The 12,468-nt window shown below is 30.9% G+C and overlaps 1 protein-coding gene across 1 annotated transcript; it reads right to left on the bottom strand.

The window, feature by feature from the left end:
- Nucleotides 1–486: 486 nt before the first annotated feature.
- LOC131165995 (3-methyl-2-oxobutanoate hydroxymethyltransferase 1, mitochondrial-like) lies at nt 487–11,627 on the bottom strand. Its single transcript, XM_058124202.1, has 5 exons — nt 11,054–11,627; nt 10,507–10,713; nt 10,270–10,416; nt 1,122–1,175; nt 487–1,031 (listed from the first exon to the last, which is right to left on the bottom strand). Exons 1-5 carry the CDS (start codon nt 11,471–11,473, stop codon nt 768–770), a joined length of 1,092 nt encoding a protein of 363 aa, XP_057980185.1. The 5' UTR covers nt 11,474–11,627; the 3' UTR covers nt 487–767.
- Nucleotides 11,628–12,468: the final 841 nt, after the last annotated feature.

Below are 12,468 nucleotides of genomic sequence, written 5' to 3'. Positions count from 1 at the left end.
GAAAGGGAAGAGAAATAGAAGAAGATTGAGTGTAAGAAATCGCTGCAACAGGAGTTTCAGCCATGGAAATAGGCTCTGTGAGCGGCGGAGTGAAGACCTGAGAAAATGGACGTGAGTCCTAAAACTGCTCTGATACTCTAATGCAACAGAGAATGAACAGAAATAATGAAGCAAAGAATGAATAGGAAAATAGAGAAAAATTGAATAGAATTTTTGTTTTCTTCTCCCTTGATTTTTTATTCAATACAGGCTACTCTTTATATACGTAAAGTAGAATATTCTTTGTAACAGACCACACATGGAAACAAAAAATATTCTTGTATAACAGATATTTATTCTTGAGTTTCCAAAAAATATCTTGTGTAACAGATATTTATTCTTGAGCAGGCGTATTGTTGATACCCATAATTGCTGTTGCAGTGCAATCTCACAATTTGACCCTAAACCAGGTGAGAAACCACCAGTGAACAAACAGTGAGCAGGACAACAGCAGGGGTATATCCTTCATTTATTTATTAATATACCCTCACTTTTGGCGGAGGAATACCGTCGCTACAAGACAAGCAATGGGAGATAACATATAGAAAAAAACTTAAAGGCCTCCCAAAAAAACAACACCAACATGCAATCAAAACAGCACTTCAAATCCAAACAAATCAAAATAAGGACCTACTAACTAATAAAACATCACACGCATCAAACCAATATATATATATATATATATAATATATATCAAAAGATATAAGCCGTACCCATCTTATCCATGTTCAGTTAGTTTTCGGATTTCCATCATCAGGCGATTTGGCTGTCTCAATCTTCTCAGCCGCTGCAGCAGCTGCAGATGCTGCTTTGTCCAAACCCAACTTTTGTAACTCATTCGAGAAACTGTCAACATCGGCAGCACTGATTTTGTATGGGCTGTATGCAGGGCCAGGGAATGAACCATTCATCACTTCTTCCTTGAACTCCAGAAGAGCTTTGTTGATGACGAGTCCGACATGTCCAAATTGTTTGCAGAACTTTGGTGTAACCTGCAAAAGGTAAAACAGTCTCTTCAGCAAAACTGCTCCCAACTAGAATCATTATCAATCATCAAACTACTGTGATATTGGGATTATTACCTTGGCGTGATGCGGATGTTGGAGCATTCCCACTAGATCGTGGTAAACCAGCACCTGGATTAAAATAGAGATTTCTTTAGAATAAATTTAATTGCCTGTGCGAAAAATGTCGTCAGCCATTTTTGTATTAAAGTAGCAGAACAAAAAGAAGAAGAATTGAACAAGGACTCATAAGTTAAAGCGTGGTTGACAAAATGATGGAAATAGCAAGGGGTTTACACCAAACAAAAAAATTGAACCAGAGACCAAGATGAGCAAAGAATTTCCAGCATTCAACAATTGGAGAAGGGCAGATAATTCGAGATCCTGTACAATTGATATATCCAGTTTGGGACTCTGCTCTGGGGAAGTTAGAATCTGCAGATGGACGTTTAAATCATCTATGTTACAGGAACAAATTGCAATTGGTGATGGACCTAACGACTGCTTCACTGCGAACCATGAGAATGAAATTGATGATAGACGAGGTTACTGGCCAAGCAGGTCATAGTTATAGTGTTTTGTCTTTTTTGACAGAGATTACAGTGGGTAAAATAAATAGAACCCATGGAAATTAAAAAGCAAGGGAAAAAATATTAGAAGCATAGATTTTGGGCCATATATTTGGATGAAACTCAATATATTTTGTACAGCAAATCCACACAAATCTAAATGGAATCCAAGCTCTCAACTGTAGGGTAAGGAAATTGAATCGCTTTTTGGGAGGAATCTTTAGACTGATATATTTGACAATCAACACAACTAAGCACTCTATTGCTTGTAGCAAACTACCATTTCATTATTGGGTACAGGTGGAATATTGATGGAGATTATATCCATTATAACAGGACCTTCACTGTATTTCGGTTTACACATATCTCAAAAGGAAACATTTCACTTTGGTTTTTTTCCCTCGGTGTGCGCATGCATGTGCATGTAAATATGTGGGTAAGTAACCAAGTAACAGTTTTAACCTGAGCGTAGGAAGTCAGGGGCTGGTTAATATCATCTCTATTTTTTGCTTTTGTATAATGAAGACGGGTTTATGCATGTTGCTCATTTGCCGACTCTTCATAATATGGGGTCCTAAGCCAATAATTTAATCAGGGACCTTTAATATTTTTATTTTCTTTTTTCATTTTTCATATCCGGATTCATATTTTCTCGTTAACATAATTAAATTTTAAAATTAACACTAACTATAAATTGAAAAATTATGTAAACAAATAAATTTTTTTTAATAAATCTATAGAAATAATAGATTGAAATAATATAACCTGATTATTATTATTATTATTGCAAATCGATCGGCGAGCGAGACTTTAGAGATATCGAATTCTTACTGGATACAAAGTTCTAGCCTCAAAACTTCCAAAATCTAAGAAAAAATAGAAAAAAAAATTCAGAGTAAAAATAATACACAAACATTGAAATCAAAATTAGGGTTGATGAAAATTACAGATAATCGGAAGCCCGAAAATAATGAACACAAGAGTCGGAGCAAAAATCATAGAGAGACTAAGAGATGAGAGTGAGAGAATGAAAGATTGAAAGATTTGTTTAAAAAGGTTAAGAGAAAGAGATGAGAGTAATAGATAGTAAGAAACATAATAAAGTTGTTAGTTGGGAAGTCAATGAAACTTGCAAAAAAAAAAAGAATTAAATTACATTTATGTTACATTTTAAAATACAATTTCATTTATTTGTTAGTTAGGAAGTCAATGTACAGGAAGAGAGCATAATAAATAATGTTAACATTATTTAATTAAAATAAATTTAGGGCCCCTAAGCGAGTACCTCAACTGCCTAAAAGGAGAGCCGGCCCTGAGCCACAATATTCCATATCCAGAATTGATTTTTAAGAATTAAATAATTTATTTAGTATAATATTTTAAATTAAATTAAAATAAAATGATCATGTAAATTTAATATACATTTTAAATAAAATATCCATAAAATTTATACAAAATATTAAAAAATAAATAAAAGTGCTTTAGAAAAGCATTTTTACCATTTTTCGATTGTCATGTACCATAAAATTACTTTTGGGGCACTAAAAGGTCAATTTAAAAAATATAATAATTAATTTCTATTTTTATTATAATATTTTTATTTATATTATTTTACATTATCGTAAATTTTTAATTGTTATTTGATTCAACGGCAAAAATAAACATGAATTCTATGGGGTTTTGTATTCATAGTTTTAAATCGCAGTAGTGGGTAGCGTAACGTAATGGTAACGGGTGTAACGGGAAGCTGGAGTAGCGGATGTTACATAACGGGAAGTGAATGTAACGGTTATGAATTTTTTTTAAAAACGCACAACCTTGTGCATATTAGCGTACTTGCATATTTTAAACTTTTAGCCCTTATTAAAAAGAGTTTGTGTATTTTGGATCCTTTAGTTTGTGTAAATAAGTTATCTAGTAAGGGCAACAAGTTTACATTTGTTTTAAACCACCATTGATAAAAAAATTATGTGTGAGCGCCTTTTTTTTTTTATACTTCTCATTGTTTTTATTTGTGATAAATTCTTATGTGTGCTAAATTAATTAATAAAACAAAATACATTATACACTCCATTAGTCTATTAGACACATAAGGCATACGAATAATACAAATATAAAATAGTTTGAAAAAATAGAAGAAGCTTGAAGTTGAAAAATATAGAACATAAATATCACATTACTAATATTATCAAAATAAAATATTTTCCTAAAAATAAAATATTTTCCTAATAAGTTAGTATTTTCAATTTGTTAATTAATGCATTTATTGTGAGTATTTAAAGAAATAGTAAATTTTGTATCTTTTCCCCCTCTTGCCACAAGGTATATTGAGAATGATATATGAAGGAGAGGGAAAAAATGAGTAGAGAAAGTGAAAAAATAAATTATTTTTTTGGTGTAACAGTCCTGTAGTGGTTACGTAATTGTCGTGGCGGCCTTTACGTAATGGTCACTGTCCATAACAGCCACTACGACCGTGATTTTTCTTACCACCAATTTCATGGTGTCAGGGTCGGTTCTTCCTTTAGGTGGCTGAGGTGCTCGCCTATGGCCCAAAAATTTTGAGGCCCCCAAATTTTTTTTAATATAATAATATATTTTTGGGTCTTAAATTTTTTTAAATTAAATAATGTTAACATTATTTTTTATGCTCTCTTCCCATACACTGACTTCCCAACTAACAAATAAATGAAAATATATTTTAAAATGTAAAATAAATGCAATTTAATTCTTTTTTTTTTTTCAAGTCTCATTGACTTTCCAATTAATAACATTATTATATTTTTAAGTATCTATTACTCCCATCTCTCTCTCTTAGCCTCTCTAAAAAATTCTCTCTCACACTCTCTCACTCTCATCTCTCGGTCTTTCTATGATTTTTACTCCGGCTCTTGCATTCATCATCTTCGGACCTCCGATTTTCTATAATTTTCATCAACCCTAATTTTGATTTCAATATTTGAGCATTATTTTTCTATTATTTTCATTCTGATTTTTTTTTTTCTATTTTTTCTTAGATTTTGGAAGTTTTGAGGTTAGAGCGTTGTACTCGGTAAAAATCTGATATTTTTAAAGTCTTACTCGCCGTTCGATTTGTAATAATAATAATAATAATAATAATAATAATAATAATCAGGTTATATTGTTTCGATCTAATATTTCTATAGATTTATTAAATTTATTTTTATTTGTTTACATAATTTATCAATTTATAGTTAGTGTTAATTTTGAAATTTAATTATGTCTACGAGAAAATATGAATCCGAATATGAAAAAAGAAGAAAGAAAAAAAATATATTAAACAAAATATTAAGGGTCCCTAATTAAATCTCGCCTAGGGCCCCATATTGTGAAGAGCCGACCCTGCATGGTGTGTAATGGTATCAGTTAGGGGTGTACAAAAATTACCGAAAAACCAAAAATCGGACCGAAATCGAATCGAAACCATAAACGGTTCAATTTTTCGATTTCGATTTTGGTTGTGGTTTCCAAAAATAAAAATATTTGGTTTCGATTTCGGTTTCGGTTTTATGTTGAAACCAAACCGAAAAAAACCAAAAAACCTATTTATATAAGATATATATATATATATATATATATATATATATAATATGGCTAGTAAAAATATAATAGCATGCAATATAACCATATAGCCACTATAGAAAATAAAAATGCTCAATAAATTTTTAAGAACTTTATGAGAAATAAAAGTTATTTTTGTTAAAAGTGCCCAACAGATTTTATTTTGTTAAAATTATGAGTCGCTATAAAAAATTAAAATGTTCAATAAATTTTCAACAACTTTATCAAAAATAAAGGTTATTTTTTTTGAAAAAAAAAAAGGTTTAAAACTAAAAAACCGCAACCGAACTGCCACATTTTCGGTTTTTAATTAAAGCATAATTTCGATTTCAGTTCAAAAATCCCAAAACCAAAAATTTCGATTTGATTTTCGGTTCTTGCCAAAACCGAACCACACCGAACCATGTACAGTCCTAGTATCAGTAACCCAAAAAACAGTTACGTAACGGTCGCAACTTTTATTTAAAACCATTGTTTGTATTTGATCTAGTTTTGAAAATATTAATCAAATTGTTAGTTTTTAATTTTTAATTTTTGTTTTTGTTTTTGTTTTTGTTTTTCATTGGCATAATTTTTACACTAATACCAAATGACCCCTAAACATAAATGCATGGGAAAATGATTCAAGGATGAATGGCTTTTCTAACTTCCGCCAAGAAAGATCTAAATGCTTGTCCCCAACCTTTAGACATCCTTTTTCCTTTGTTCTTCACTTTTGTTTCCTCTTCCCACTATTTGTTGGGAGTTTTTTTCCAGATTTATCTTTTTTTTTTTAAAAAAATTAAATAATATATTTTTTGAAAAAATAATTTCCAAAATAATTCTGACATAATCTTGCTACTTGATCCAACGAGATTTACTGTGCATGAATAAGGTAGCTTTGGACACGTGGCAAATCTGGCTAGTTCATCTAACGAGATTTGCTTTAGAATGTGTGATTAAATGATTTTGCATTACCTTTTCAAAAAATAATTATAAATCAATAAATGCATAGGTGTTTGCATGTGAGATATTTTAGGAATGTAATTTAATTTTTTTTTTTTCAATTGGAGTTTGTATATGCTTATGGATATTTTTTTGTTCTCCTTATTTATTTATTTACTATAATAATTAATTAAATAATTGAAAGAAAGAATCATTTATTAATTTATATTTTCACATATAATAAATTACATTTTGTAAATTTTTTCTTCTAAAAAAATATTTTTTAACTTACTCAATAAAACTTAATTTAATTAAGAAAAAGGCGTTTATGATGCTTGAAAATTTTTATTAACTTTCTACATTTATTTATTGCATGCATGAAATAACAAAATTATCCTTTTAATTTAAAAAAAAAAGTAAAAAAAAAAAAGAAAAAAAAGAATGATCTAACGTTTGGTTGTAAAAAATTAATTAAGGGTAAAATTATTATTTAATTTATAAAAAAATTAAATGTGAATGGTCAATAATATTATTTTAGAGTGACAATAATATTTCTCTAAAAATTTTGAATCATTATAACTTTCAAAATTTTTATTATATTTCTATATTGTTAAGCCTTTCTCGAAAAATTCTACGTTTGTTACAATAATTAAGATTTGGTTACGAACACTCTTCTTATACTCAGTCAATAAGTAAGAAAAAAAAAATGATTCAATATTTTGAGATTTTGTCAAAATTTTGAGTTTACATTTGTATCTGAGAACACGAACGAAGAGTCTTAAATTTGAGTTTGTATGGATTTAAATTAAATTAAATATAATTTAGTATTGTATTGTATTGTATTGTATTGTATCTAGATTCATATAAATTCAAATATGATTATTTAAAATGCGAAAAATATAAAATAATGGTGAGACAAAATTGTTCGAGGTAGTGAGTCGAGGAATTTCATACTTATAATTCATAGATGTAAATAATAAAATATAAATATATTCTTAAATTTTCCAAACAAGTAACATTAATTTTTCAAAGAAAATCAAAAGATATTCTTGTGAACATGTCAATATAATTAATCAATCTTATTTTATTTAAGAGCTAGGGCGAAATAATATTTCAATGGAAATAACCGAACAACTCTTTAATTTATCAAAAAAATTTATTTTTTGATTTTCAATGGAGAACTGTTAGGAGAAAATTATTATGTAGACCAAGTTTATCATGCCATTTTACTGTAAAAATGTATATTCCTAACTTGGAACACTTAGAACATAATCATTATAACTTTCACAATAATATTTAATTATTTTGACAACTTGTTGTTAAAAATTTTTATATCTAAAAATAAAATTTTTTTTTGAGATTAAATCATTTATCTTGTACATAGTTTTTAATCAAAATCAAAATAAAATGATCATATGAATTTAAATATAATTAAAATAAAATTATGCATAATTTTCAAAAAAAATAAAATAAAATCTAATTTCAAAATATTTTTTGCTATTTTTCAATTGCGAGTACAATAACATTGTTATTCTAAAGGAAAATTTGAAAATGTAACAATTAAATAAAATTATTAAAATAGTTTTAGTATTTTTAGTTTGTGTTTTACAGTTTTATTATTTTCATCATATTATTTTATTTAAATATGAAAATGAACATTTTTAATTTGTTTTAACTTTACAAGTATTAACATAATTTAAATTAATAAATGATTCTTTCCTTCAATTATTTAATTAATTATTATAATAAATAAATAAATAAGGAGAACAAAAAAAATTTCATATGCATATACATTTATATTTGTAAACTCCAATTGAAAAAAAAAAAATTAAATGACATTCCTAAAATGTCTCACATGCAAACCCTTATGCATTTATTGATTCATAATTATTTTTTGAAAAAGTAATGCAAAATTATTTAATCACACATTCCAAAGCAAATCTCGTTAGATGAACGAGCGAGATTTGTCATAGTAAATTTCGATGAACCAAGTAGCAAGATTACGTTAGGGTTATTCTGATAATTATATTCCCAAAAAATGTATTTTTTAATATATATATATATATATATATATTTAAAAATAAATCGGAAAAAAACTCCATTTGTTGGTGTGGGTAATGGGGAATATGGGAATAATATTTAGAGTTGTTTTTCCTATTTATCTTTTTTTTTAAATATATTCAATAATACATTTTTTAAGAAAATAATTTCAGGAATGACTCTGACGTAATCTCACTACTTCACGTGTCATTCCGAGAATTATTTTCTCAAAAAAAATATTATTTAATATATATTTTAAAATATAATAAATCAAGAAAAAAACTAGATTTTGTGTGCTATGGCCGTTTTTGGTTCTTGGATGGATCGTATGAACAACCCAAAATGTGCACACTTGGATGGGCCGCGTGGGCCCTAATTTGTCGGCCTTTGATTGAACATGGCTGACCGGCAGCTCATTCTTTTTGGAGGGCAGCAAGATGGGATTTAAAAATTTTATAAAAAGGATTACTAAATATATTTTAATACATTATATTATTTTTATTGCTTATTAGTGGCCGTAAAATAGTATATATAATGGCTATATGTGCAACTGCGCACATTTTGGTGCTGTCCAACCAATCAGAGGCCTTGGAAGGTCTCTCTATTAATGTGGCATGGTGCTTGCTTAATGTAGCGTAGGGCATAGGACTTAACTGCAAGTAGGGTTTAGGGAGGGGCGATGGACTGGAGGGGACTTAACTGCAAGTAGGGTTTAGGGAGGGGCGATGGACTGGAAGGGTAAGGGGCCCTATTAAATGCGGGACAGTGGGAGCTACCGAGCCAAACTTTTGAAGTATGGCAAATCTCGCTGCGTCAAAGTCATTTCCAAAATTATTTTCCTAAAAAAGTTATTATTAAATATATATATATTTTAAAAATAAATAAATAGGGAAAAAATCTGATCGTGTCCCCTTCTGACTGAAAGAGGAAATTAAGGTTTCCATGAAAATGAGAGTGAAATTGGATAAGCAATCAACTTCAAGCATTTACGATCAACCTCAAAATGCTCCGATTAACTTCCATTAGAAAGCATGGGGCATTAGCTTCTTTTGGGGCATTCTTATAGCAGAATAGGATGCAAACATTTAAGTAAATGTTCTACAGAAGTTCATCAGTTAAGCCTATACGAATGTTGTTCTTCCAAGAAATTAGTTGGAAACACAACTTGACATATACTTATTAGAATAGGGAAGGAACGGGAACTTCATTTTTTTTTGGAAGAAACGAATAGGAAGAATGCTGTCTATTGCAGGCTTTATAAGTCCCATAAAAGGATGCTCCTAGAGCCTGAAGGCTGCAGAACAAGCGAATCATAACTCAATCCATGCTTAACCTTACAGACTCAGAATCATAGAACAAGGCTGCAACAGTTTAACATCGTTTAATCTGTTGACGGTCCCAAATAGGAAAGAATCATCATTGGTTCACACAACATGTTCACTCGGAGACCAACTGCAGGTCATGAATTTCATAGAGGTACTACTAGGACATGATTTTTACAACGTTCCTCAATGAACCACTGAGCTACTGAAGAACCCAGTCCAACTTTTTGGATTGGAGCTGATCACTGTTACCTCATCCTTCTAGCCACTCACTAACAGGCAGTAATTTGGGTACTTCTCAAAGAAAAACTACAATGTGTAGAATCCATAAAAATAACAAAAATAAATAAACAATTAGACCTTATTCAATGAACCACTGAGCATGAACTCTTGTAACAGTACAAGGCCGTCCCTGGGCCACATGCTCTCTGCCATGCGAGGATAGGGGAGGGTTGTCACAGTGTTGCAGCCTTACTCTTACTTTTTATACAGAGAGGCTGTTTCCTTGGATTCGAACCCATGATCTATCGGTCACAAAGGAGCAATCTTAACAATATAACAATGCAAATTTCAAGAACACAATGGCAGTAGCACTACATATAGAATCCATAAAAATAACAATGTGAAACTAAAAAATTAAGGCTTATTTACAATAAAAAAATATAAAAGCACTTCTTGTAAATATATATGATCATTCATACAGCTATCAATCCAATATATAATGAAATTCAAATCAACAATATTCTTCTATTCCCGTTAGAAAGAACAGAGAGAACTAAATACACTAACCTGTCCACTGCAGAAAGGCCCAGCTCCGATGCCAATGGTGGGGATTTGAATAGCAGAAGTCACAGCAGCAGCCACAGCTGGAGGCACACATTCCAGTACAACAGAGAAACACCCAGCTTCCTGCAATGCTAGTGCAGTCTCCACAACCTGCACAGGGCAAACCAATTCAATTTAACAAGAAGGTGAAGCAAGCAAAGATATAGATGCTTTTCCCTCTATCTGGAAAGAGAGAGAGACCTTGACAGCACTAGCAACATTTTTCCCCTGAGGTCTAAATCCACCGAGAACACTAATAGCCTGAGGAGTAAGTCCCACATGCCCCATGACTACAACACCAGCATCAAAAATAGCTTTTGCTGCCGTGATTCTTGAAGGCGAACCTCCTTCCAATTTTATTGCATCCATTCCTCCTTCCTTCAGAAACCTAACCGCAGTATCAACTGCCTGCTCAAAATCCAAACTGCAACTCATCAACCACCGTTGAACATTTAAACCCGAACTCGAATCAGTAAGATCAAAACTAGAAAATCTTAATTGAACAGGCATGAATGTCTAAAGTATTCTAAGAATTTAAAAAGAATTTGGGAATGATTCGTACAATTGAATATTCTGCCAAAGAGCAGAGCAAAAGAGTCTAATACATCCTTTATCAAAAGTAGCCAATTGGAAAAATAAAAAATAAAAAATGGTCACGATCCATATCTAAATCGGGAAAAAAACAAGAAAAAAAAAAAAAGGAAAAAAAAAAAACTGTCGTGAACAATTATAAATATTTTAACAATACCTGCTGAGAACTTGACTCGTAGGAGCCGAACGGAAGATCGCCGACGAGGAGGGGGTTATTGGTGCCGCGGGCGACGGCGCGGCAATGAACGAGCATCTCGTCGAGGGTAATGGGGAGAGTGGTGTCGTGGCCGTGGACGACCATCGCGGCGGAGTCTCCGATGAGGCAGATGTGGATGCCGGCAGTGTCGACGTGGACCGCGGAGGGGTAGTCGTAGGCGGTGACGACGGCAATGGGCTGGCCCCTGCGGTACATCTGCCTGAGGTGGGTGAGGGTCACTCGCTGAGATGTGTTCTGGGGTTTGGGTCCACCGTAGACACTGTTTTGAGGGAGATTGCTCATGCACCTGAGGCGGGTCAGGAGTGAAACGCGTCGGATCATGCGAGAAGCGTTTGATGAGAGGGTAGAGTAGAAGACCATTTCTGAGGAGGAGGGATGAGGGTTCGCGAATACTGATTTTGTGACCAATGCTTGAATGAACTAAAGAATGAATGGATTGGAGTCGGTGAGGAAGCTGTTTTTGCTGCGCCACCCGCAACTGAATGAATGAACGAAGGAAGCAAATGACATGGCTGCTTCACTGCATTGGACAATACTAAGAAAATGTTATTCAATAGCTGCTCTGATATTTTGAGTTTTTTTTTTCCCCCGAATTTAATATTATTTTAATTAAACTTATTTTAAAAATTCTATTTCCCAAATTGATGCTTAAAAAACGAAAAAAGCACTAGTCGATCTCGCATTTTTCAAACAAAAGTGTTTGGCCTTATAAAGTTTTTAAGCTTATCTTCTTATATCCTTGAGTTAAATAACAATTCTAAAAATAAATGATTAAAACAATAATCATTATAATAATAAATAATTAATATAAACATGTCCATCACTTTTCCTTCTCTTCCATAGATGTCTGTTTTTTTTTTTTATGTTAATAATTTTACTTTTGAGCTTATATCATATTTTAAAAAATTATTGTAAAAATGAGTACTTACGTGTGTGTGTGTGTGTGTGTGTGTATATATATATATATATATAAAAAATTGTATCAAAATTGATGATTCGTAATTTATGGGGAGGGAAATTGTAAAATTGAGGTATAAAGTTAATTTTTTTTTACGCACTAATAGTTAAAATATTAAGTATATGATCGAAAATTATTTAGGTTTGATGGATAGATTTGAATAGGGCGAGGACGTGAAAAATAAAAACAAAAAATGTTTGTGATTTATGAAATATTTATCTATTTTATAGATTTCAACCAAAATATTCCTTTTTTAAAGATTGAATCAATTATATAAAATTTACTACTTGCACTTAGAAGTTCCAAATTTGTCTCTTAAATTTAAAATTTATATATATGTAAATCTTATTAAAATAATATAAAAATTTATAACGTAGTTTTTCTAAATTCATACACG

This window comes from Malania oleifera, chromosome 10 (genome assembly GCF_029873635.1).
Source record: "Malania oleifera isolate guangnan ecotype guangnan chromosome 10, ASM2987363v1, whole genome shotgun sequence".
In the NCBI taxonomy this organism is placed as follows: domain Eukaryota; kingdom Viridiplantae; phylum Streptophyta; class Magnoliopsida; order Santalales; family Ximeniaceae; genus Malania; species Malania oleifera.
Note: the sequence above shows the minus strand (reverse complement) of the source record. Positions and strands in the feature narration are given on the sequence as shown.

Bases quoted from the DNA above. Each gene is read 5' to 3' on its own strand.
- LOC131165995 (XM_058124202.1), bottom strand. From the start codon at position 11,473: ATGGTCTTCTACTCTACCCTCTCATCAAACGCTTCTCGCATGATCCGA. The intron at 10,714-11,053 runs GTATTGTTAAAA...GATTTTGAGCAG, and splicing joins ACGAGTCAAGTTCTCAGCAG to GCAGTTGATACTGCGGTTAG. The intron at 1,176-10,269 runs GTTAGTGTATTT...ATTTTAATCCAG, and splicing joins GGCCTTTCTGCAGTGGACAG to GTGCTGGTTTACCACGATCT.